The 26,797-nt window shown below is 49.5% G+C and overlaps 1 protein-coding gene across 4 annotated transcripts in view; it reads right to left on the bottom strand.

Moving 5' to 3' along the window:
* LOC124038019 (low-density lipoprotein receptor-related protein 8-like) overlaps positions 1-26,797 on the bottom strand; it is a 309,270-nt gene that overhangs the window by 26,197 nt on the left and 256,276 nt on the right. For all 4 annotated transcript variants that reach the window (XM_046353379.1, XM_046353380.1, XM_046353377.1 and 1 more), the window contains exons 11-12: positions 4,983-5,210; positions 1,578-1,696 (exon numbers count right to left, since the gene is read on the bottom strand). In XM_046353379.1, the coding sequence (XP_046209335.1) occupies positions 1,578-1,696; positions 4,983-5,210 (347 nt within the window). The remainder of the gene's footprint in view (positions 1-1,577; positions 1,697-4,982; positions 5,211-26,797) is intronic.

The raw sequence follows: 26,797 nt of genomic DNA, 5'->3' as shown, positions 1-26,797 counted from the left end.
CTGTCTGCCTGCTGGCTGTGAAATAGATCACAAAGGCAAAAAGAATCCCCTTTTTTTCCCCTTCAAAGAAACCAAATTAGCCAGCCAGAGCTCTTCTCTCTTTTACTCTCGCTCCTCTAACCCTCAACATAATTTGTTTTCATACAGATGTAGCCCAGACTAGCGACACCTCAATTCCACCTCTCTCTCTCTCTCTGCTCTGTCATTTTACGTCTCATCCTTAGTGGTGAGCAGGGAGAGGAGAGGAGTAAAATTGTCCCGCTGAGAGATGGAAGGGAGGATGATTGGGGTATTGATGTCAAAGCTTTGGACACTTCTTTCACAGCCTGTTGAATGAACAAACTACACACTGATTGATGACAGAGACACGCTGACTGAGTGACTCACAACTACGTGTCAAATGAGAGAGAGATAGAGAGGGGAGGGACTTCTCTTGTGAACACTGCCTTATTCATCACGATTCTTCATCTTATATCAACTTCTGCTCTTCATCTTTTAATTCTATTATCGCTACTCACCTCCCTCTCTCTCTCTCTGACCTCCCTCTCTCTCTCCCTCTCTCTCCCTCTCTCTCTTTCTGACCTCCCTCTCTCTCTCTCTCTATCTCTGACCTCCCTCTCTCTCTCTCTCTATCTCTGACCTCCCTCTCTCTCTCTCTCTCTCTCTCTCTCTCTCTCTCTCTCTCTCTCTCTCTCTCTCTCTCTCTCTCTCTCTATCTCTGACCTCCCTTTCTCTCTCTGACCTCCCACTCTCTCTCTCTCTCTCTGACCTCCCTCTCTCTCTCTCTCTGACCTCCCTCTCTCTCTCTGACCTCCCTCTCTCTCTGACCTCCCTCTCTCTCTCTGACCTCCCTCTCTCTCTCTGACCTCCCTCTCTCTCTCTCTGACCTCCCTCTCTGTCTCTCTCTCTCTCTCTCTCTGACCTCCCTCTCTCTCTCTGACCTCCCTCTCTGTCTCTCTCTCTCTCTCTGACCTCCCTCTCTCTCTCTGACCTCCCTCTCTGTCTCTCTCTCTCTCTTTGACCTCCCTCTCTCTCTCTCTGACCTCCCTCTCTCTCTCTCTGACCTCCCTCTCTCTCTCTCTGACCTCCCTCTCTCTCTCTCTGACCTCCCCCTCTCTCTCTCTGACCTCCCTCTCTCTCTCTCTGAACTCCCTCTCTCTCTTTCTGAACTCCCTCTCTCTGACCTCCCTCTCTCTCTCACCTCCCTCTCTGTCTCTCTCTCTCTCTCTCTCTGACCTCCCTCTCTCTCTCTGACCTCCCTCTCTCTCTCTCTGACCTCCCTCTCTGTCTCTCTCTCTCTCTCATTGACCTCCCTCTCTCTCATTGACCTCCCTCTCTCTCTGACCTCCCTCTCTCTCTCTCTGACCTCCCTCTCTCTCTCTCTGACCTCCCTCTCTGTCTCTCTCTCTCTCTCTGACCTCCCTCTCTCTCTCTCTCTCTCTCTGACCTCCCTCTCTCCCTCTCTCTCTCTCTCTCTCTCTCTCTCTCTCTCCCCTCGTCTTCACTTCTCTCCCATTTGTCTCTGCATCAGTTCTCCTCGTGTAGCGCTCCCTCCCTCCCTGCGGTGCCAGTCTTACCCAGAGTGATGCCGTTGGGCCATTCAATCCTCTCTGACACTAGTACCTGGCGGTCCACTCCGTTCATGCCAGCCTTCTCTATCTTAGCCTGGGTCCCCCAGTCAGACCAGTACATAAACCTAGGGGAGGAGAGAGACAGGGGTTAGAGAGCGCGACGACAGTGCCAAGAATCATTCCGGAGGTTAGCGTCGCAGAGAGAGGAGAGCGGGAGACACTTCACATCCCTGAGACAAAGTCAAACTGGGCGCATATTACCCAGACGGCACCTCTCTCTTCATGTTGTACTTCCACCATAGAAATAGTGATACACAGACCAGAGGGGATAGTTACGACCTGTTACGGTGACCGTATTACACACCAGCAGTCGCATGCTTTCTCATGCTGCTATATTTATTGCTTAGTTCTTGGAGCCGACCTGGCAAAGGCAGCGCGTGAGTTCCAAGTTTGGCGAAGGTAATTTTCACCATAAAAAATGCACCTTTATAATAAAGCACTCCATGCATCATCGCATTTGCAGACTTAACAGTGCCTTTGGATAGTATTCAGGCCCTTTGACCTTTTCCACATTTTGTTACGATACAGCCTTACTCTAAAATAGATTCAATAAACATTGCTCCTCATCAATCTACACACAATACCCCATAACGACAAAGTGAAAACAGATTTTTAGAAATACCTTATTTACATAAGTATTCAGACTCTTTGCTATGACACTCCACATTGAGCTCAGGTGCATCCTGTTTCCATTGACCATCCTTGAGATGTTTCTACAACTTGATTAGAGTTCATCTGTGGTCAAGTAAATTGACTGGACATGATTTGGAAAAGCACAAACCTGTCTATATAAGGTCCCCCTGTTGACAGTCCATGTCAGAGCAAAAACCAAGGATTGAAGTTGGAGGAATTGTTCGCAGAGCTACAAGACAGGATTGTGTCGAGGCACAGATCTGGGGAAGGGTACCAAAACATTTCTGCAGCATTCAAGGTTCCCAAGAACACAATGGCCTCCATCATTATTAGGTGATAGAGCTAGACCTCCCGGCCAAACTGAGCAATCAGGGAAGAAGGGCCTGGAAGGGTCACTCTGACAGAGCTCCAGAGTTCCTCTGTGGAGATGGGAGAACCTTCCAGAAGGACAAGCATCTCTGCAGCACTCCACCAATCAGGCCTTTATGGTTGAGTGGCCAGACGGAATCCACTCCTCAGTAAATGGCACATGACAGCCTGGAATTTGGCAAAAGGCACCTAAAGACTCTCAGACCATGAGAAGCAAGATTTTCTGGTCTGATGAAACGAAGATTGAACTCTTTGGCCTGAATGCCTGGAGGAAATATGTGGGGATGTTTTCAGTGGTAGGGACTGGGAAACTTGTCAGGATCGAGGGAAAGATGGACAGAGCAAAGTATAGTGATATTCTCTGGAAAGACCTGAAAAGACTGTGCAGCAACGCTCCTCATCCAACCTGACAGAGCTTGAGAGGACCTGAAGAGAAGAATGGGAGAAACTCCCCAAATACAGGTGTGCCAAGCTTGTAGCGTCATACCCAAGAAGACTCGAGGCTGTAATCGCTGCCAAAGGTGCTTCAACAAAGTACTGAGTAAAGGGTCTGAATACTTATGTAAATGTAACATTAAAGTAGTTTTTTATCTATACATTTGCAAAAAAATCTAAAAACCCCATTTAACTTTGTCAACATCTCCCTGAACGTGATCAAGACAAAGGAGGTGATTGTGGACTACAGGAAAAAGAGGACTGAGCATGCCCCCATTCTCATCGACAGGGCTGTAGTGGAGCAGGTTGAGAGCTTCAAGTTCCTTGGTGTCCACATCACCAATAAACTAACATGGTCCAAACACACCATGACAGTCATGAAGAGGGCACGACAAAACCTATTCTCCCTCAGGAGACTGAAAATATTTGGTATGGGTCCCCAGATCCTCAAAAGGTTATACAGCTGCACCATCGAGAGCATCCTGACTGATTGCATCACTGCCTGGTATGGCAACTGCTCGGCCTCCGACCGCAAGGCACTACAGAGGGTAGTGCAAACGGCCCAGTACATCACTAGGGCCAAGCTTCCTGCCATCCAGGACCTCTATACCAGGCGGTGTCAGAGGAAGGCCCTAAGAATTGTCAAAGACTCCAGCCACCCTAGTCATAGTCTGTTCTCTCTGCTACCGCACGGCAACAGAGCGCCAAGGTCCGAGAGGCTCCTTAACAGCTTCTACCCCCTCAAGCCATAAAGCTCCTGAACATCTAGTCAAATGGCTACCCAGACTATTTGCATTGCCTAATATTTACATATAACCCAACATTTGTATCACAACTAAAGTTGCATAAATAATTGTAAACTAAGAGCTCAACATAAAATAGCTGCATGTGCGCACTCCCTCGGGAAATCGTTTGGGGGGAAAAAATCCTTTCTATTTTATTCATCTGTGTTCAATTGTATTCTTCTTACTATAAAATAATAGAAAATAATGCCACAGGTATTATAAGCCAAAGCCAGCCAGATCAGGGCCTAACATGAGGACAACTCAGAAAATGTTCTTCGTTTCTTCTGAAATAGACTACATCTTCTTCATATCATGTGTCTTTAGACCTGCCTAAAATAAATAATGGATTTATTGTGATGGTGTAGGCTTTATTACATGGATTTATTAGACTTGTTAAAATGCAGATGATCCAAAAGTCATTGGCTTTTAGGCTTTATGTGTCGTAGCCATGAGATGATTAACATGTTTTCGTTAATTAGGGGTCAATTGCCGTGAGACAGGCAGTTATTTGCATGACAATCACTGGCTGATAAAGTTTTATGAACGCCACAGCCTCAGGGACAGTTAGCAAACATTCTCTTTTCTCCCTGTAGTAGGGAACCAAACCTGGATTGGCCTCATTTGCATGTGTTACATGCTCGTCTAGCTCAGTAATGTCGTGGAAAGAAGGCCTAAGGGAATAGAGTCGTCAGGCGGAGCCAGGGAGATCGGAGATGAGAGGAGCTGAAGTGGGGAGAGAGCTGTGACGCTGCAGACTAGAGGTGCTAGCTTGCAGCTACTGATGCCTACAGCTACATCTGACAGAACGTGCGGGAGGGAAATGGAGGGGAGGGGAAAGGGAGGAAGGCAGGAAGGGAGAGAGGGAGGGAGGTCACAAACAAGGCGATAAGCTGAGAGGAAAGAGCAGATGGCCACCTGTTCCGGTGCTCTGACCAGATGGGCAACACATAATGAAAGAAATATAAAGCCTCATGGACACTCAACCTGGCTTACTTTCTCACCCAATCGGTCTCTCTCTTTGTTCTTCTCCCTGCCTCCCTCATTCCCTCCATCAACTCAACAATAAATCCAACTCTACCCCACCTTACTTCTCTCCCAAGCCCCCTCCCTTCTCCTTCCAACCTCTTACCCTTGTCGGGGGTCCACAGCGATAGCACGCGGTTCGCTCAGCTCCGTGGCGATCAGGATCCTCCTCTTCTTGCCGTCTCCAGTGGCGACAGAGATGGTCTTGTCTCCGGAGTCGGTCCAGTAGATGTTCTTGTGAACCCAGTCTACTGCCAAGCCCTCTGGAGAGGTTAGAGCTGTCTCGATCAGAGTCACCTGCTCCGACAAATCACTGGCCTTGTTGATGTATGCACTGGGGAGACAGAGAAGAAGAGGTTTTCATGGCGTTACTATAACACATACTTATAAAGACACATGGATAGTATATTAAGACATTTAGAAAGAGGGAGAGAACACACACAATTCACTTCTGACCCTTCCAGGTGTCAGGGTCAATATCAAACCACTCTGTAATACAAAAACAATGTATCTGATACATTACATTGAACAAAACCAAAAGTCTGATACAAGAGCTTAACTGAGTAAAAAAGCTAAGGTATCCATCTGATAGGTTGTTGTCAACATGGCAGTTATGCCCCTGATAGGCTGTTGTCAACATGGCAGTTATGCCCCTGATAGGCTGTTGTCAACATGGCAGTCATGCCCCTGATAGGCTGTTGTCAACATGGCAGTCATGCCCCTGATAGGCTGTTGTCAACATGGCAGTCATGCCCCTGATAGGCTGTTGTCAACATGGCAGTTATGCCCCTGATAGGCTGTTGTCAACATGGCAGTTATGCCCCTGATAGGCTGTTGTCAACATGGCAGTTATGCATTTACATTTTTACATTTAAGTCATTTAGCAGACGCTCTTATCCAGAGCGACTTACAAATTGGTGCATTCACCTTATGACATCCAGTGGAACAGTCACTTTACAATAGTGCATCTAAATCTTAAAGGGGGGGGTGAGAGGGATTACTTATCCTATCCTAGGTATTCCTTAAAGCCCCTGATAGGCTGTTGTCAACATGGCAGTTATGCCCCTAATAGGCTGTTGTCAACATGGCAGTTATGCCCCTGATAGGCTGTTGTCAACATGGCAGTTATGCCCCTAATAGGCTGTTGTCAACATGGCAGTTATGCCCCTGATAGGCTGTTGTCAACATGGCAGTTATGCCCCTAATAGGCTGTTGTCAACATGGCAGTTATGCCCCTGATAGGCTGTTGTCAACATGGCAGTTATGCCCCTGATAGGCAGTTGTCACCATGGCAGTTATGCCCCTGATAGGCTGTTGTCAACATGGCAACATGCCCCTGATAGGCTGTTGTCAACATGGCAGTTATGCCTCTGATAGGCTGTTGTCAACATGGCAGTTATGCCCCTGATAGGCTGTTGTCAACATGGCAGTTATGCCCCTGATAGGCTGTTGTCACCATGAGGAGGGACTCGTCTGGCCAGTAATAACTCTGATAGGCTGTTGTCACCATGAGGAGGGACTCGTCTGGCCAGTAATAACTCTATTAGGCTGTTGTCACCATGAGGAGGGACTCTCCTGGCCAGTAATAACTCTGATAGGCTGTTGTCACCATGAGGAGGGACTCGTCTGGCCAGTAATAACTCTGATAGGCTGTTGTCAACATGGCAGTTATGCCCCTGATAGGCAGTTGTCACCATGGCAGTTATGCCCCTGATAGGCTGTTGTCAACATGGCAACATGCCCCTGATAGGCTGTTGTCAACATGGCAGTTAATGCCTCTGATAGGCTGTTGTCAACATGGCAGTTATGCCCCTGATAGGCTGTTGTCAACATGGCAGTTATGCCCCTGATAGGCTGTTGTCACCATGAGGAGGGACTCGTCTGGCCAGTAATAACTCTGATAGGCTGTTGTCAACATGGCAGTTATGCCCCTGATAGGCAGTTGTCACCATGGCAGTTAAGCCCCTGATAGGCTGTTGTCAACATGGCAACATGCCCCTGATAGGCTGTTGTCAACATGGCAGTTATGCCTCTGATAGGCTGTTGTCAACATGGCAGTTATGCCCCTGATAGGCTGTTGTCAACATGGCAGTTATGCCCCTGATAGGCTGTTGTCAATATGGCAGTTATGCCCCTGATAGGCTGTTGTCACCATGAGGAGGGACTCGTCTGGCCAGTAATAACTCTGATAGGCTGTTGTCACCATGAGGAGGGACTCGTCTGGCCAGTAATAACTCTATTAGGCTGTTGTCACCATGAGGAGGGACTCTCCTGGCCAGTAATAACTCTGATAGGCTGTTGTCACCATGAGGAGGGACTCGTCTGGCCAGTAATAACTCTGATAGGCTGTTGTCAACATGGCAGTTATGCACCTGATAGGCAGTTGTCACCATGGCAGTTATGCCCCTGATAGGCTGTTGTCAACATGGCAACATGCCCCTGATAGGCTGTTGTCAACATGGCAGTTATGCCTCTGATAGGCTGTTGTCAACATGGCAGTTATGCCCCTGATAGGCTGTTGTCAACATGGCAGTTATGCCCCTGATAGGCTGTTGTCACCATGAGGAGGGACTCGTCTGGCCAGTAATAACTCTGATAGGCTGTTGTCACCATGAGGAGGGACTCGTCTGGCCAGTAATAACTCTAATAGGCTGTTGTCACCATGAGGAGGGACTCTCCTGGCCAGTAATAACTCTGATAGGCTGTTGTCACCATGAGGAGGGACTCGTCTGGCCAGTAATAACTCTATTAGGCTGTTGTCACCATGAGGAGGGACTCTCCTGGCCAGTAATAACTCTGATAGGCTGTTGTCACCATGAGGAGGGACTCGTCTGGCCAGTAATAACTCTGATAGGCTGTTGTCAACATGGCAGTTATGCCCCTGATAGGCAGTTGTCACCATGGCAGTTATGCCCCTGATAGGCTGTTGTCAACATGGCAACATGCCCCTGATAGGCTGTTGTCAACATGGCAGTTATGACTCTGATAGGCTGTTGTCAACATGGCAGTTATGCCCCTGATAGGCTGTTGTCAACATGGCAGTTATGCCCCTGATAGGCTGTTGTCAATATGGCAGTTATGCCCCTGATAGGCTGTTGTCACCATGAGGAGGGACTCGTCTGGCCAGTAATAACTCTGATAGGCTGTTGTCACCATGAGGAGGGACTCGTCTGGCCAGTAATAACTCTATTAGGCTGTTGTCACCATGAGGAGGGACTCTCCTGGCCAGTAATAACTCTGATAGGCTGTTGTCACCATGAGGAGGGACTCGTCTGGCCAGTAATAACTCTGATAGGCTGTTGTCAACATGGCAGTTATGCACCTGATAGGCAGTTGTCACCATGGCAGTTATGCCCCTGATAGGCTGTTGTCAACATGGCAACATGCCCCTGATAGGCTGTTGTCAACATGGCAGTTATGCCTCTGATAGGCTGTTGTCAACATGGCAGTTATGCCCCTGATAGGCTGTTGTCAACATGGCAGTTATGCCCCTGATAGGCTGTTGTCACCATGAGGAGGGACTCGTCTGGCCAGTAATAACTCTGATAGGCTGTTGTCACCATGAGGAGGGACTCGTCTGGCCAGTAATAACTCTAATAGGCTGTTGTCACCATGAGGAGGGACTCTCCTGGCCAGTAATAACTCTGATAGGCTGTTGTCACCATGAGGAGGGACTCGTCTGGCCAGTAATAACTCTATTAGGCTGTTGTCACCATGAGGAGGGACTCTCCTGGCCAGTAATAACTCTGATAGGCTGTTGTCACCATGAGGAGGGACTCGTCTGGCCAGTAATAACTCTGATAGGCTGTTGTCAACATGGCAGTTATGCCCCTGATAGGCAGTTGTCACCATGGCAGTTATGCCCCTGATAGGCTGTTGTCAACATGGCAACATGCCCCTGATAGGCTGTTGTCAACATGGCAGTTATGACTCTGATAGGCTGTTGTCAACATGGCAGTTATGCCCTGATAGGCTGTTGTCAACATGGCAGTTATGCCCCTGATAGGCTGTTGTCAATATGGCAGTTATGCCCCTGATAGGCTGTTGTCACCATGAGGAGGGACTCGTCTGGCCAGTAATAACTCTGATAGGCTGTTGTCACCATGAGGAGGGACTCGTCTGGCCAGTAATAACTCTATTAGGCTGTTGTCACCATGAGGAGGGACTCTCCTGGCCAGTAATAACTCTGATAGGCTGTTGTCACCATGAGGAGGGACTCGTCTGGCCAGTAATAACTCTGATAGGCTGTTGTCAACATGGCAGTTATGCACCTGATAGGCAGTTGTCACCATGGCAGTTATGCCCCTGATAGGCTGTTGTCAACATGGCAACATGCCCCTGATAGGCTGTTGTCAACATGGCAGTTATGCCTCTGATAGGCTGTTGTCAACATGGCAGTTATGCCCCTGATAGGCTGTTGTCAACATGGCAGTTATGCCCCTGATAGGCTGTTGTCAACATGGCAGTTATGCCCCTGATAGGCTGTTGTCACCATGAGGAGGGACTCGTCTGGCCAGTAATAACTCTGATAGGCTGTTGTCAACATGGCAGTTATGCCCCTGATAGGCAGTTGTCACCATGGCAGTTATGCCCCTGATAGGCTGTTGTCAACATGGCAACATGCCCCTGATAGGCTGTTGTCAACATGGCAGTTATGCCTCTGATAGGCTGTTGTCAACATGGCAGTTATGCCCCTGATAGGCTGTTGTCAACATGGCAGTTATGCCCCTGATAGGCTGTTGTCAATATGGCAGTTATGCCCCTGATAGGCTGTTGTCACCATGAGGAGGGACTCGTCTGGCCAGTAATAACTCTGATAGGCTGTTGTCACCATGAGGAGGGACTCGTCTGGCCAGTAATAACTCTGATAGGCTGTTGTCACCATGAGGAGGGACTCGTCTGGCCAGTAATAACTCTATTAGGCTGTTGTCACCATGAGGAGGGACTCTCCTGGCCAGTAATAACTCTGATAGGCTGTTGTCACCATGAGGAGGGACTCGTCTGGCCAGTAATAACTCTGATAGGCTGTTGTCAACATGGCAGTTATGCACCTGATAGGCAGTTGTCACCATGGCAGTTATGCCCCTGATAGGCTGTTGTCAACATGGCAACATGCCCCTGATAGGCTGTTGTCAACATGGCAGTTATGCCTCTGATAGGCTGTTGTCAACATGGCAGTTATGCCCCTGATAGGCTGTTGTCAACATGGCAGTTATGCCCCTGATAGGCTGTTGTCACCATGAGGAGGGACTCGTCTGGCCAGTAATAACTCTGATAGGCTGTTGTCACCATGAGGAGGGACTCGTCTGGCCAGTAATAACTCTAATAGGCTGTTGTCACCATGAGGAGGGACTCGTCTGGCCAGTAATAACTCTGATAGGCTGTTGTCACCATGAGGAGGGACTCGTCTGGCCAGTAATAACTCTGATAGGCTGTTGTCACCATGAGGAGGGACTCGTCTGGCCAGTAATAACTCTGATAGGCTGTTGTCAACATGGCAGTTATGCACCTGATAGGCAGTTGTCAACATGGCAGTTATGCCCCTGATAGGCAGTTGTCACCATGGCAGTTATGCCCCTGATAGGCTGTTGTCAACATGGCAACATGCCCCTGATAGGCTGTTGTCAACATGGCAGTTATGCCTCTGATAGGCTGTTGTCAACATGACAGTTATGCCCCTGATAGGCTGTTGTCAACATGGCAGTTATGCCCCTGATAGGCTGTTGTCACCATGAGGAGGGACTCGTCTGGCCAGTAATAACTCTGATAGGCTGTTGTCACCATGAGGAGGGACTCGTCTGGCCAGTAATAACTCTATTAGGCTGTTGTCACCATGAGGAGGGACTCTCCTGGCCAGTAATAACTCTGATAGGCTGTTGTCACCATGAGGAGGGACTCGTCTGGCCAGTAATAACTCTGATAGGCTGTTGTCAACATGGCAGTTATGCCCCTGATAGGCTGTTGTCAACATGGCAGTCATGCCCCTGATAGGCTGTTGTCAACATGGCAGTCATGCCCCTGATAGGCTGTTGTCAACATGGCAGTCATGCCCCTGATAGGCTGTTGTCAACATGGCAGTTATGCCCCTGATAGGCTGTTGTCAACATGGCAGTTATGCCCCTGATAGGCTGTTGTCAACATGGCAGTTATGCATTTACATTTTTACATTTAAGTCATTTAGCAGACGCTCTTATCCAGAGCGACTTACAAATTGGTGCATTCACCTTATGACATCCAGTGGAACAGTCACTTTACAATAGTGCATCTAAATCTTAAAGGGGGGGGGTGAGAGGGATTACTTATCCTATCCTAGGTATTCCTTAAAGCCCCTGATAGGCTGTTGTCAACATGGCAGTTATGCCCCTAATAGGCTGTTGTCAACATGGCAGTTATGCCCCTGATAGGCTGTTGTCAACATGGCAGTTATGCCCCTAATAGGCTGTTGTCAACATGGCAGTTATGCCCCTGATAGGCTGTTGTCAACATGGCAGTTATGCCCCTAATAGGCTGTTGTCAACATGGCAGTTATGCCCCTGATAGGCTGTTGTCAACATGGCAGTTATGCCCCTGATAGGCAGTTGTCACCATGGCAGTTATGCCCCTGATAGGCTGTTGTCAACATGGCAACATGCCCCTGATAGGCTGTTGTCAACATGGCAGTTATGCCTCTGATAGGCTGTTGTCAACATGACAGTTATGCCCCTGATAGGCTGTTGTCAACATGGCAGTTATGCCCCTGATAGGCTGTTGTCACCATGAGGAGGGACTCGTCTGGCCAGTAATAACTCTGATAGGCTGTTGTCACCATGAGGAGGGACTCGTCTGGCCAGTAATAACTCTATTAGGCTGTTGTCACCATGAGGAGGGACTCTCCTGGCCAGTAATAACTCTGATAGGCTGTTGTCACCATGAGGAGGGACTCGTCTGGCCAGTAATAACTCTGATAGGCTGTTGTCAACATGGCAGTTATGCCCCTGATAGGCAGTTGTCACCATGGCAGTTATGCCCCTGATATGCTGTTGTCAACATGGCAACATGCCCCTGATAGGCTGTTGTCAACATGGCAGTTAATGCCTCTGATAGGCTGTTGTCAACATGGCAGTTATGCCCCTGATAGGCTGTTGTCAACATGGCAGTTATGCCCCTGATAGGCTGTTGTCACCATGAGGAGGGACTCGTCTGGCCAGTAATAACTCTGATAGGCTGTTGTCAACATGGCAGTTATGCCCCTGATAGGCAGTTGTCACCATGGCAGTTATGCCCCTGATAGGCTGTTGTCAACATGGCAACATGCCCCTGATAGGCTGTTGTCAACATGGCAGTTATGCCTCTGATAGGCTGTTGTCAACATGGCAGTTATGCCCCTGATAGGCTGTTGTCAACATGGCAGTTATGCCCCTGATAGGCTGTTGTCAATATGGCAGTTATGCCCCTGATAGGCTGTTGTCACCATGAGGAGGGACTCGTCTGGCCAGTAATAACTCTGATAGGCTGTTGTCACCATGAGGAGGGACTCGTCTGGCCAGTAATAACTCTATTAGGCTGTTGTCACCATGAGGAGGGACTCTCCTGGCCAGTAATAACTCTGATAGGCTGTTGTCACCATGAGGAGGGACTCGTCTGGCCAGTAATAACTCTGATAGGCTGTTGTCAACATGGCAGTTATGCACCTGATAGGCAGTTGTCACCATGGCAGTTATGCCCCTGATAGGCTGTTGTCAACATGGCAACATGCCCCTGATAGGCTGTTGTCAACATGGCAGTTATGCCTCTGATAGGCTGTTGTCAACATGGCAGTTATGCCCCTGATAGGCTGTTGTCAACATGGCAGTTATGCCCCTGATAGGCTGTTGTCACCATGAGGAGGGACTCGTCTGGCCAGTAATAACTCTGATAGGCTGTTGTCACCATGAGGAGGGACTCGTCTGGCCAGTAATAACTCTAATAGGCTGTTGTCACCATGAGGAGGGACTCTCCTGGCCAGTAATAACTCTGATAGGCTGTTGTCACCATGAGGAGGGACTCGTCTGGCCAGTAATAACTCTATTAGGCTGTTGTCACCATGAGGAGGGACTCTCCTGGCCAGTAATAACTCTGATAGGCTGTTGTCACCATGAGGAGGGACTCGTCTGGCCAGTAATAACTCTGATAGGCTGTTGTCAACATGGCAGTTATGCCCCTGATAGGCAGTTGTCACCATGGCAGTTATGCCCCTGATAGGCTGTTGTCAACATGGCAACATGCCCCTGATAGGCTGTTGTCAACATGGCAGTTATGCCTCTGATAGGCTGTTGTCAACATGGCAGTTATGCCCCTGATAGGCTGTTGTCAACATGGCAGTTATGCCCCTGATAGGCTGTTGTCACCATGAGGAGGGACTCGTCTGGCCAGTAATAACTCTGATAGGCTGTTGTCACCATGAGGAGGGACTCGTCTGGCCAGTAATAACTCTATTAGGCTGTTGTCACCATGAGGAGGGACTCTCCTGGCCAGTAATAACTCTGATAGGCTGTTGTCACCATGAGGAGGGACTCGTCTGGCCAGTAATAACTCTGATAGGCTGTTGTCAACATGGCAGTTATGCCCCTGATAGGCAGTTGTCACCATGGCAGTTATGCCCCTGATAGGCTGTTGTCAACATGGCAACATGCCCCTGATAGGCTGTTGTCAACATGGCAGTTATGCCTCTGATAGGCTGTTGTCAACATGGCAGTTATGCCCCTGATAGGCTGTTGTCAACATGGCAGTTATGCCCCTGATAGGCTGTTGTCACCATGAGGAGGGACTCGTCTGGCCAGTAATAACTCTGATAGGCTGTTGTCAACATGGCAGTTATGCCCCTGATAGGCAGTTGTCACCATGGCAGTTATGCCCCTGATAGGCTGTTGTCAACATGGCAACATGCCCCTGATAGGCTGTTGTCAACATGGCAGTTATGCCTCTGATAGGCTGTTGTCAACATGGCAGTTATGCCCCTGATAGGCTGTTGTCAACATGGCAGTTATGCCCCTGATAGGCTGTTGTCAATATGGCAGTTATGCCCCTGATAGGCTGTTGTCACCATGAGGAGGGACTCGTCTGGCCAGTAATAACTCTGATAGGCTGTTGTCACCATGAGGAGGGACTCGTCTGGCCAGTAATAACTCTATTAGGCTGTTGTCACCATGAGGAGGGACTCTCCTAGCCAGTAATAACTCTGATAGGCTGTTGTCACCATGAGGAGGGACTCGTCTGGCCAGTAATAACTCTGATAGGCTGTTGTCAACATGGCAGTTATGCCCCTGATAGGCAGTTGTCACCATGGCAGTTATGCCCCTGATAGGCTGTTGTCAACATGGCAACATGCCCCTGATAGGCTGTTGTCAACATGGCAGTTATGCCTCTGATAGGCTGTTGTCAACATGGCAGTTATGCCCCTGATAGGCTGTTGTCAACATGGCAGTTATGCCCCTGATAGGCTGTTGTCACCATGAGGAGGGACTCGTCTGGCCAGTAATAACTCTGATAGGCTGTTGTCACCATGAGGAGGGACTCGTCTGGCCAGTAATAACTCTAATAGGCTGTTGTCACCATGAGGAGGGACTCTCCTGGCCAGTAATAACTCTGATAGGCTGTTGTCACCATGAGGAGGGACTCGTCTGGCCAGTAATAACTCTGATAGGCTGTTGTCACCATGAGGAGGGACTCGTCTGGCCAGTAATAACTCTATTAGGCTGTTGTCACCATGAGGAGGGACTCTCCTGGCCAGTAATAACTCTGATAGGCTGTTGTCACCATGAGGAGGGACTCGTCTGGCCAGTAATAACTCTGATAGGCTGTTGTCAACATGGCAGTTATGCCCCTGATAGGCAGTTGTCACCATGGCAGTTATGCCCCTGATAGGCTGTTGTCAACATGGCAACATGCCCCTGATAGGCTGTTGTCAACATGGCAGTTATGCCTCTGATAGGCTGTTGTCAACATGGCAGTTATGCCCCTGATAGGCTGTTGTCAACATGGCAGTTATGCCCCTGATAGGCTGTTGTCACCATGAGGAGGGACTCGTCTGGCCAGTAATAACTCTGATAGGCTGTTGTCAACATGGCAGTTATGCCCCTGATAGGCAGTTGTCACCATGGCAGTTATGCCCCTGATAGGCTGTTGTCAACATGGCAACATGCCCCTGATAGGCTGTTGTCAACATGGCAGTTATGACTCTGATAGGCTGTTGTCAACATGGCAGTTATGCCCCTGATAGGCTGTTGTCAACATGGCAGTTATGCCCCTGATAGGCTGTTGTCAACATGGCAGTTATGCCCCTGATAGGCTGTTGTCAACATGGCAGTTATGACCCTGATAGGCTGTTGTCAACATGGCAGTTATGCCCCTAATAGGCTGTTGTCAACATGGCAGTTATGCCCCTGATAGGCTGTTGTCAACATGGCAGTTATGCCCCTGATAGGCTGTTGTCAACATGGCAGTTATGCCCCTGATAGGCAGTTGTCACCATGGCAGTTATGCCCCTGATAGGCTGTTGTCAACATGGCAACATGCCCCTGATTGGCTGTTGTCAACATGGCAGTTATGCCCCTGATAGGCTGTTGTCAACATGGCAGTTATGCCCCTGATAGGCTGTTGTCACCATGAGGAGGGACTCGTCTGGCCAGTAATAACTCTGATAGGCTGTTGTCACCATGAGGAGGGACTCGTCTGGCCAGTAATAACTCTGATAGGCTGTTGTCACCATGAGGAGGGACTCTCCTGGCCAGTAATAACTCTAATAGGCTGTTGTCACCATGAGGAGGGACTCTCCTGGCCAGTAATAACTCTGATAGGCTGTTGTCACCATGAGGAGGGACTCTCCTGGCCAGTAATAACTCTGATAGGTTGTTGTCACCATGAGGAGGGACTCATCTGGCCAGTAATTCCTCTAATAGGCTGTTGTCACCATGAGGAGGGGCTCTCCTGGCCAGTAATAACTCTGAAAGGTTGTTGTCAACATGGCAGTTATGCCCCTGATAGGCTGTTGTCAACATGGCAGTCATGCCCCTGATAGGCTGTTGTCAACATGGCAGTTATGCCCCTGATAGGCTGTTGTCAACATGGCAGTTATGCCCCTGATAGGCTGTTGTCAACATGGCAGTTATGCCCCTGATAGGCTGTTGTCAACATGGCAGTTATGCCCCTGATAGGCTGTTGTCAACATGGCAGTTATGCCCCTAATAGGCTGTTGTCAACATGGCAGTTATGCCCCTGATAGGCTGTTGTCAACATGGCAGTTATGCCCCTGATAGGCTGTTGTCAACATGGCAGTTATGCCCCTGATAGGCAGTTGTCACCATGGCAGTTATGCCCCTGATAGGCTATTGTCAACATGGCAACATGCCCCTGATAGGCTGTTGTCAACATGGCAGTTATGCCCCTGATAGGCTGTTGTCAACATGGCAGTTATGCCCCTGATAGGCTGTTGTCACCATGAGGAGGGACTCGTCTGGCCAGTAATAACTCTGATAGGCTGTTGTCACCATGAGGAGGGACTCTCCTGGCCAGTAATAACTCTAATAGGCTGTTGTCACCATGAGGAGGGACTCTCCTGGCCAGTAATAACTCTGATAGGCTGTTGTCACCATGAGGAGGGACTCTCCTGGCCAGTAATAACCCTGATAGGCTGTTGTCACCATGAGGAGGGACTCATCTGGCCAGTAATAACTCTGATAGGCTGTTGTCACCATGAGGAGGGACTCTCCTGGCCAGTAATAACTCTAATAGGCTGTTGTCACCATGAGGAGGGACTCTCCTGGCCAGTAATAACTCTGATAGGCTGTTGTCACCATGAGGAGGGACTCGTCTGGCCAGTAATAACTCTGATAGGTTGTTGTCACCATGAGGAGGGACTCTCCTGGCCAGTAATAACTCTGATAGGCTGTTGTCACCATGAGGAGGGACTCGTCTGGCCAGTAATAACTCTGATAGGTTGTTGTCACCATGAGGAGGTACTCTCCTGGCCAGTAATAACTCTGATAGGCTGTTGTCACCATGAGGAGGGACTCTCCTGGCCAGTAATAACTCTGATAGGTTGTTGTCACCATGAGGAGGGACTCATCTGGCCAGTAATTCCTCTAATAGGCTGTTGTCACCATGAGGAGGGACTCTCCTGGCCAGTAATAACTCTGATAGGCTGTTGTCACCATGAGGAGGGACTCGTCTGGCCAGTAATAACTCTGATAGGCTGTTGTCAACATGGCAGTTATGCCCCTGATAGGCTGTTGTCACCATGAGGAGGGACTCGTCTGGCCAGTAATAACTCTGATAGGCTGTTGTCACCATGAGGAGGGACTCGTCTGGCCAGTAATAACTCTGATAGGCTGTTGTCAACATGGCAGTTATGCCCCTGATAGGCTGTTGTCACCATGAGGAGGGACTCGTCTGGCCAGTAATAACTCTGATAGGCTGTTGTCACCATGAGGAGGGACTCGTCTGGCCAGTAATAACTCTGATAGGCTGTTGTCACCATGAGGAGGGACTCTCCTGGCCAGTAATAACTCTAATAGGCTGTTGTCACCATGAGGAGGGACTCTCCTGGCCAGTAATAACTCTGATAGGCTGTTGTCACCATGAGGAGGGACTCATCTGGCCAGTAATTCCTCTAATAGGCTGTTGTCGCCATGAGGAGGGACTCTCCTGGCCAGTAATAACTCTGATAGGTTGTTGTCAACATGGCAGTTATGCCCCTGATAGGCTGTTGTCAACATGGCAGTCATGCCCCTGATAGGCTGTTGTCAACATGGCAGTTATGCCCCTGATAGGCTGTTGTCAACATGGCAGTTATGCCCCTGATAGGCTGTTGTCAACATGGCAGTTATGCCCCTGATAGGCTGTTGTCAACATGGCAGTTATGCCCCTGATAGGCAGTTGTCACCATGGCAGTTATGCCCCTGATAGGCTGTTGTCAACATGGCAACATGCCCCTGATAGGCTGTTGTCAACATGGCAGTTATGCCTCTGATAGGCTGTTGTCAACATGGCAGTTATGCCCCTGATAGGCTGTTGTCAACATGGCAGTTATGCCCCTGATAGGCTGTTGTCACCATGAGGAGGGACTCGTCTGGCCAGTAATAACTCTGATAGGCTGTTGTCACCATGAGGAGGACTCGTCTGGCCAGTAATAACTCTGATAGGCTGTTGTCACCATGAGGAGGGACTCTCCTGGCCAGTAATAACTCTGATAGGCTGTTGTCACCATGAGGAGGGACTCTCCTGGCCAGTAATAACTCTGATAGGTTGTTGTCACCATGAGGAGGGACTCATCTGGCCAGTAATTCCTCTAATAGGCTGTTGTCACCATGAGGAGGGACTCTCCTGGCCAGTAATAACTCTGAAAGGTTGTTGTCAACATGGCAGTTATGCCCCTGATAGGCTGTTGTCAACATGGCAGTCATGCCCCTGATAGGCTGTTGTCAACATGGCAGTTATGCCCCTGATAGGCTGTTGTCAACATGGCAGTTATGCCCCTGATAGGCTGTTGTCAACATGGCAGTTATGCCCCTGATAGGCTGTTGTCAACATGGCAGTTATGCCCCTGATAGGCTGTTGTCAACATGGCAGTTATGCCCCTGATAGGCTGTTGTCAACATGGCAGTTATGCCCCTAATAGGCTGTTGTCAACATGGCAGTTATGCCCCTGATAGGCTGTTGTCAACATGGCAGTTATGCCCCTGATAGGCTGTTGTCAACATGGCAGTTATGCCCCTGATAGGCAGTTGTCACCATGGCAGTTATGCCCCTGATAGGCTGTTGTCAACATGGCAACATGCCCCTGATAGGCTGTTGTCAACATGGCAGTTATGCCTCTGATAGGCTGTTGTCAACATGGCAGTTATGCCCCTGATAGGCTGTTGTCAACATGGCAGTTATGCCCCTGATAGGCTGTTGTCACCATGAGGAGGGACTCGTCTGGCCAGTAATAACTCTGATAAGCTGTTGTCACCATGAGGAGGGACTCTCCTGGCCAGTAATAACTCTAATAGGCTGTTGTCACCATGAGGAGGGACTCTCCTGGCCAGTAATAACTCTGATAGGCTGTTGTCACCATGAGGAGGGACTCTCCTGGCCAGTAATAACCCTGATAGCCTGTTGTCACCATGAGGAGGGACTCATCTGGCCAGTCATAACTCTGATAGGCTGTTGTCACCATGAGGAGGGACTCTCCTGGCCAGTAATAACTCTGATAGGCTGTTGTCACCATGAGGAGGGACTCGTCTGGCCAGTAATAACTCTAATAGGCTGTTGTCACCATGAGGAGGGACTCTCCTGGCCAGTAATAACTCTGATAGGCTGTTGTCACCATGAGGAGGGACTCGTCTGGCCAGTAATAACTCTGATAGGTTGTTGTCACCATGAGGAGGGACTCTCCTGGCCAGTAATAACTCTGATAGGCTGTTGTCACCATGAGGAGGGACTCTCCTGGCCAGTAATAACTCTGATAGGTTGTTGTCACCATGAGGAGGGACTCATCTGGCCAGTAATTCCTCTAATAGGCTGTTGTCACCATGAGGAGGGACTCTCCTGGCCAGTAATAACTCTGATAGGCTGTTGTCACCATGAGGAGGGACTCGTCTGGCCAGTAATAACTCTGATAGGCTGTTGTCAACATGGCAGTTATGCCCCTGATAGGCTGTTGTCACCATGAGGAGGGACTCGTCTGGCCAGTAATAACTCTGATAGGCTGTTGTCACCATGAGGAGGGACTCGTCTGGCCAGTAATAACTCTGGTAGGCTGTTGTCAACATGGCAGTTATGCCCCTGATAGGCTGTTGTCACCATGAGGAGGGACTCGTCTGGCCAGTAATAACTCTGATAGGCTGTTGTCACCATGAGGAGGACTCTCCTGGCCAGTAATAACTCTGATAGGTTGTTGTCACCATGAGGAGGGACTCATCTGGCCAGTAATTCCTCTAATAGGCTGTTGTCACCATGAGGAGGGACTCTCCTGGCCAGTAATAACTCTGAAAGGTTGTTGTCAACATGGCAGTTATGCCCCTGATAGGCTGTTGTCAACATGGCAGTCATGCCCCTGATAGGCTGTTGTCAACATGGCAGTTATGCCCCTGATAGGCTGTTGTCAACATGGCAGTTATGCCCCTGATAGGCTGTTGTCAACATGGCAGTTATGCCCCTGATAGGCTGTTGTCAACATGGCAGTTATGCCCCTGATAGGCTGTTGTCAACATGGCAGTTATGCCCCTGATAGGCTGTTGTCAACATGGCAGTTATGCCCCTAATAGGCTGTTGTCAACATGGCAGTTATGCCCCTGATAGGCTGTTGTCAACATGGCAGTTATGCCCCTGATAGGCTGTTGTCAACATGGCAGTTATGCCCCTGATAGGCAGTTGTCACCATGGCAGTTATGCCCCTGATAGGCTGTTGTCAACATGGCAACATGCCCCTGATAGGCTGTTGTCAACATGGCAGTTATGCCTCTGATAGGCTGTTGTCAACATGGCAGTTATGCCCCTGATAGGCTGTTGTCAACATGGCAGTTATGCCCCTGATAGGCTGTTGTCACCATGAGGAGGGACTCGTCTGGCCAGTAATAACTCTGATAAGCTGTTGTCACCATGAGGAGGGACTCTCCTGGCCAGTAATAACTCTAATAGGCTGTTGTCACCATGAGGAGGGACTCTCCTGGCCAGTAATAACTCTGATAGGCTGTTGTCACCATGAGGAGGGACTCTCCTGGCCAGTAATAACCCTGATAGCCTGTTGTCACCATGAGGAGGGACTCATCTGGCCAGTCATAACTCTGATAGGCTGTTGTCACCATGAGGAGGGACTCTCCTGGCCAGTAATAACTCTGATAGGCTGTTGTCACCATGAGGAGGGACTCGTCTGGCCAGTAATAACTCTAATAGGCTGTTGTCACCATGAGGAGGGACTCTCCTGGCCAGTAATAACTCTGATAGGCTGTTGTCACCATGAGGAGGGACTCGTCTGGCCAGTAATAACTCTGATAGGTTGTTGTCACCATGAGGAGGGACTCTCCTGGCCAGTAATAACTCTGATAGGCTGTTGTCACCATGAGGAGGGACTCTCCTGGCCAGTAATAACTCTGATAGGTTGTTGTCACCATGAGGAGGGACTCATCTGGCCAGTAATTCCTCTAATAGGCTGTTGTCACCATGAGGAGGGACTCTCCTGGCCAGTAATAACTCTGATAGGCTGTTGTCACCATGAGGAGGGACTCGTCTGGCCAGTAATAACTCTGATAGGCTGTTGTCAACATGGCAGTTATGCCCCTGATAGGCTGTTGTCACCATGAGGAGGGACTCGTCTGGCCAGTAATAACTCTGATAGGCTGTTGTCACCATGAGGAGGGACTCGTCTGGCCAGTAATAACTCTGGTAGGCTGTTGTCAACATGGCAGTTATGCCCCTGATAGGCTGTTGTCACCATGAGGAGGGACTCGTCTGGCCAGTAATAACTCTGATAGGCTGTTGTCACCATGAGGAGGGACTCTCCTGGCCAGTAATAACTCTGATAGGTTGTTGTCACCATGAGGAGGGACTCATCTGGCCAGTAATTCCTCTAATAGGCTGTTGTCACCATGAGGAGGGACTCTCCTGGCCAGTAATAACTCTGAAAGGTTGTTGTCAACATGGCAGTTATGCCCCTGATAGGCTGTTGTCAACATGGCAGTCATGCCCCTGATAGGCTGTTGTCAACATGGCAGTTATGCCCCTGATAGGCTGTTGTCAACATGGCAGTTATGCCCCTGATAGGCTGTTGTCAACATGGCAGTTATGCCCCTGATAGGCTGTTGTCAACATGGCAGTTATGCCCCTGATAGGCTGTTGTCAACATGGCAGTTATGCCCCTGATAGGCTGTTGTCAACATGGCAGTTATGCCCCTAATAGGCTGTTGTCAACATGGCAGTTATGCCCCTGATAGGCTGTTGTCAACATGGCAGTTATGCCCCTGATAGGCTGTTGTCAACATGGCAGTTATGCCCCTGATAGGCAGTTGTCACCATGGCAGTTATGCCCCTGATAGGCTGTTGTCAACATGGCAACATGCCCCTGATAGGCTGTTGTCAACATGGCAGTTATGCCTCTGATAGGCTGTTGTCAACATGGCAGTTATGCCCCTGATAGGCTGTTGTCAACATGGCAGTTATGCCCCTGATAGGCTGTTGTCACCATGAGGAGGGACTCGTCTGGCCAGTAATAACTCTGATAAGCTGTTGTCACCATGAGGAGGGACTCTCCTGGCCAGTAATAACTCTAATAGGCTGTTGTCACCATGAGGAGGGACTCTCCTGGCCAGTAATAACTCTGATAGGCTGTTGTCACCATGAGGAGGGACTCTCCTGGCCAGTAATAACCCTGATAGCCTGTTGTCACCATGAGGAGGGACTCATCTGGCCAGTCATAACTCTGATAGGCTGTTGTCACCATGAGGAGGGACTCTCCTGGCCAGTAATAACTCTGATAGGCTGTTGTCACCATGAGGAGGGACTCGTCTGGCCAGTAATAACTCTAATAGGCTGTTGTCACCATGAGGAGGGACTCTCCTGGCCAGTAATAACTCTGATAGGCTGTTGTCACCATGAGGAGGGACTCGTCTGGCCAGTAATAACTCTGATAGGTTGTTGTCACCATGAGGAGGGACTCTCCTGGCCAGTAATAACTCTGATAGGCTGTTGTCACCATGAGGAGGGACTCTCCTGGCCAGTAATAACTCTGATAGGTTGTTGTCACCATGAGGAGGGACTCATCTGGCCAGTAATTCCTCTAATAGGCTGTTGTCACCATGAGGAGGGACTCTCCTGGCCAGTAATAACTCTGATAGGCTGTTGTCACCATGAGGAGGGACTCGTCTGGCCAGTAATAACTCTGATAGGCTGTTGTCAACATGGCAGTTATGCCCCTGATAGGCTGTTGTCACCATGAGGAGGGACAGGCCAGTAATAACTCTGATAGGCTGTTGTCACCATGAGGAGGGACTCGTCTGGCCAGTAATAACTCTGGTAGGCTGTTGTCAACATGGCAGTTATGCCCCTGATAGGCTGTTGTCACCATGAGGAGGGACTCGTCTGGCCAGTAATAACTCTGATAGGCTGTTGTCACCATGAGGAGGGACTCGTCTGGCCAGTAATAACTCTGATAGGCTGTTGTCACCATGAGGAGGGACTCTCCTGGCCAGTAATAACTCTAATAGGCTGTTGTCACCATGAGGAGGGACTCTCCTGGCCAGTAATAACTCTGATAGGCTGTTGTCACCATGAGGAGGGACTCGTCTGGCCAGTAATAACTCTGGTAGGCTGTTGTCAACATGGCAGTTATGCCCCTGATAGGCTGTTGTCACCATGAGGAGGGACTCGTCTGGCCAGTAATAACTCTGATAGGCTGTTGTCACCATGAGGAGGGACTGTCTGGCCAGTAATAACTCTGATAGGCTGTTGTCACCATGAGGAGGGACTCTCCTGGCCAGTAATAACTCTAATAGGCTGTTGTCACCATGAGGAGGGACTCTCCTGGCCAGTAATAACTCTGATAGGCTGTTGTCACCATGAGGAGGGACTCTCCTGGCCAGTAATAACTCTGATAGGTTGTTGTCAACATGGCAGTTATGCCCCTGATAGGCTGTTGTCACCATGAGGAGGGACTCGTCTGGCCAGTAATAACTCTGATAGGCTGTTGTCACCATGAGGAGGGACTCGTCTGGCCAGTAATAACTCTGATAGGCTGTTGTCACCATGAGGAGGGACTCTCCTGGCCAGTAATAACTCTAATAGGCTGTTGTCACCATGAGGAGGGACTCTCCTGGCCAGTAATAACTCTGATAGGCTGTTGTCACCATGAGGAGGGACTCATCTGGCCAGTAATTCCTCTAATAGGCTGTTGTCACCATGAGGAGGGACTCTCCTGGCCAGTAATAACTCTGATAGGTTGTTGTCAACATGGCAGTTATGCCCCTGATAGGCTGTTGTCAACATGGCAGTCATGCCCCTGATAGGCTGTTGTCAACATGGCAGTTATGCCCCTGACAGGCTGTTGTCAACATGGCAGTTATGCCCCTGATAGGCTGTTGTCAACATGGCAGTTATGCCCCTGATAGGCAGTTGTCACCATGGCAGTTATGCCCCTGATAGGCTGTTGTCAACATGGCAACATGCCCCTGATAGGCTGTTGTCAACATGGCAGTTATGCCTCTGATAGGCTGTTGTCAACATGGCAGTTATGCCCCTGATAGGCTGTTGTCAACATGGCAGTTATGCCCCTGATAGGCTGTTGTCACCATGAGGAGGGACTCGTCTGGCCAGTAATAACTCTGATAGGCTGTTGTCACCATGAGGAGGGACTCGTCTGGCCAGTAATAACTCTGATAGGCTGTTGTCACCATGAGGAGGGACTCTCCTGGCCAGTAATAACTCTGATAGGCTGTTGTCACCATGAGGAGGGACTCTCCTGGCCAGTAATAACTCTGATAGGCTGTTGTCACCATGAGGAGGACTCTCCTGGCCAGTAATAACCCTGATAGGCTGTTGTCACCATGAGGAGGGACTCATCTGGCCAGTAATAACTCTGATAGGCTGTTGTCACCATGAGGAGGGACTCTCCTGGCCAGTAATAACTCTGATAGGCTGTTGTCACCATGAGGAGGGACTCTCCTGGCCAGTAATAACTCTGATAGGCTGTTGTCACCATGAGGAGGGACTCTCCTGGCCAGTAATAACCCTGATAGGCTGTTGTCACCATGAGGAGGGACTCATCTGGCCAGTAATAACTCTGATAGGCTGTTGTCACCATGAGGAGGGACTCTCCTGGCCAGTAATAACTCTGATAGGTTGTTGTCACCATGAGGAGGGACTCATCTGGCCAGTAATTCCTCTAATAGGCTGTTGTCACCATGAGGAGGGACTCTCCTGGCCAGTAATAACTCTGAAAGGTTGTTGTCAACATGGCAGTTATGCCCCTGATAGGCTGTTGTCAACATGGCAGTCATGCCCCTGATAGGCTGTTGTCAACATGGCAGTTATGCCCCTGATAGGCTGTTGTCAACATGGCAGTTATGCCCCTGATAGGCTGTTGTCAACATGGCAGTTATGCCCCTGATAGGCTGTTGTCAACATGGCAGTTATGCCCCTGATAGGCTGTTGTCAACATGGCAGTTATGCCCCTGATAGGCTGTTGTCAACATGGCAGTTATGCCCCTGATAGGCTGTTGTCAACATGGCAGTTATGCCCCTAATAGGCTGTTGTCAACATGGCAGTTATGCCCCTGATAGGCTGTTGTCAACATGGCAGTTATGCCCCTGATAGGCTGTTGTCAACATGGCAGTTATGCCCCTGATAGGCAGTTGTCACCATGGCAGTTATGCCCCTGATAGGCTGTTGTCAACATGGCAACATGCCCCTGATAGGCTGTTGTCAACATGGCAGTTATGCCTCTGATAGGCTGTTGTCAACATGGCAGTTATGCCCCTGATAGGCTGTTGTCAACATGGCAGTTATGCCCCTGATAGGCTGTTGTCACCATGAGGAGGGACTCGTCTGGCCAGTAATAACTCTGATAAGCTGTTGTCACCATGAGGAGGGACTCTCCTGGCCAGTAATAACTCTAATAGGCTGTTGTCACCATGAGGAGGGACTCTCCTGGCCAGTAATAACTCTGATAGGCTGTTGTCACCATGAGGAGGGACTCTCCTGGCCAGTAATAACCCTGATAGCCTGTTGTCACCATGAGGAGGGACTCATCTGGCCAGTCATAACTCTGATAGGCTGTTGTCACCATGAGGAGGGACTCTCCTGGCCAGTAATAACTCTGATAGGCTGTTGTCACCATGAGGAGGGACTCGTCTGGCCAGTAATAACTCTAATAGGCTGTTGTCACCATGAGGAGGGACTCTCCTGGCCAGTAATAACTCTGATAGGCTGTTGTCACCATGAGGAGGGACTCGTCTGGCCAGTAATAACTCTGATAGGTTGTTGTCACCATGAGGAGGGACTCTCCTGGCCAGTAATAACTCTGATAGGCTGTTGTCACCATGAGGAGGGACTCGTCTGGCCAGTAATAACTCTGATAGGTTGTTGTCACCATGAGGAGGTACTCTCCTGGCCAGTAATAACTCTGATAGGCTGTTGTCACCATGAGGAGGGACTCTCCTGGCCAGTAATAACTCTGATAGGCTGTTGTCACCATGAGGAGGGACTCTCCTGGCCAGTAATAACTCTGATAGGCTGTTGTCACCATGAGGAGGGACTCGTCTGGCCAGTAATAACTCTGATAGGCTGTTGTCAACATGGCAGTTATGCCCCTGATAGGCTGTTGTCACCATGAGGAGGGACTCGTCTGGCCAGTAATAACTCTGATAGGCTGTTGTCACCATGAGGAGGGACTCGTCTGGCCAGTAATAACTCTGGTAGGCTGTTGTCAACATGGCAGTTATGCCCCTGATAGGCTGTTGTCACCATGAGGAGGGACTCGTCTGGCCAGTAATAACTCTGATAGGCTGTTGTCACCATGAGGAGGGACTCGTCTGGCCAGTAATAACTCTGATAGGCTGTTGTCACCATGAGGAGGGACTCTCCTGGCCAGTAATAACTCTAATAGGCTGTTGTCACCATGAGGAGGGACTCTCCTGGCCAGTAATAACTCTGATAGGCTGTTGTCACCATGAGGAGGGACTCATCTGGCCAGTAATTCCTCTAATAGGCTGTTGTCACCATGAGGAGGGACTCTCCTGGCCAGTAATAACTCTGATAGGTTGTTGTCAACATGGCAGTTATGCCCCTGATAGGCTGTTGTGACCATGAGGAGGGACTCGTCTGGCCAGTAATAACTCTGATAGGCTGTTGTCACCATGAGGAGGGACTCGTCTGGCCAGTAATAACTCTAATAGGCTGTTGTCACCATGAGGAGGGACTCTCCTGGCCAGTAA

The sequence above is a fragment of the Oncorhynchus gorbuscha genome, linkage group LG06 (assembly GCF_021184085.1).
Source record: "Oncorhynchus gorbuscha isolate QuinsamMale2020 ecotype Even-year linkage group LG06, OgorEven_v1.0, whole genome shotgun sequence".
In the NCBI taxonomy this organism is placed as follows: Eukaryota; Metazoa; Chordata; class Actinopteri; order Salmoniformes; family Salmonidae; genus Oncorhynchus; species Oncorhynchus gorbuscha.
This window is presented reverse-complemented; position numbering and strand designations above follow the sequence as displayed.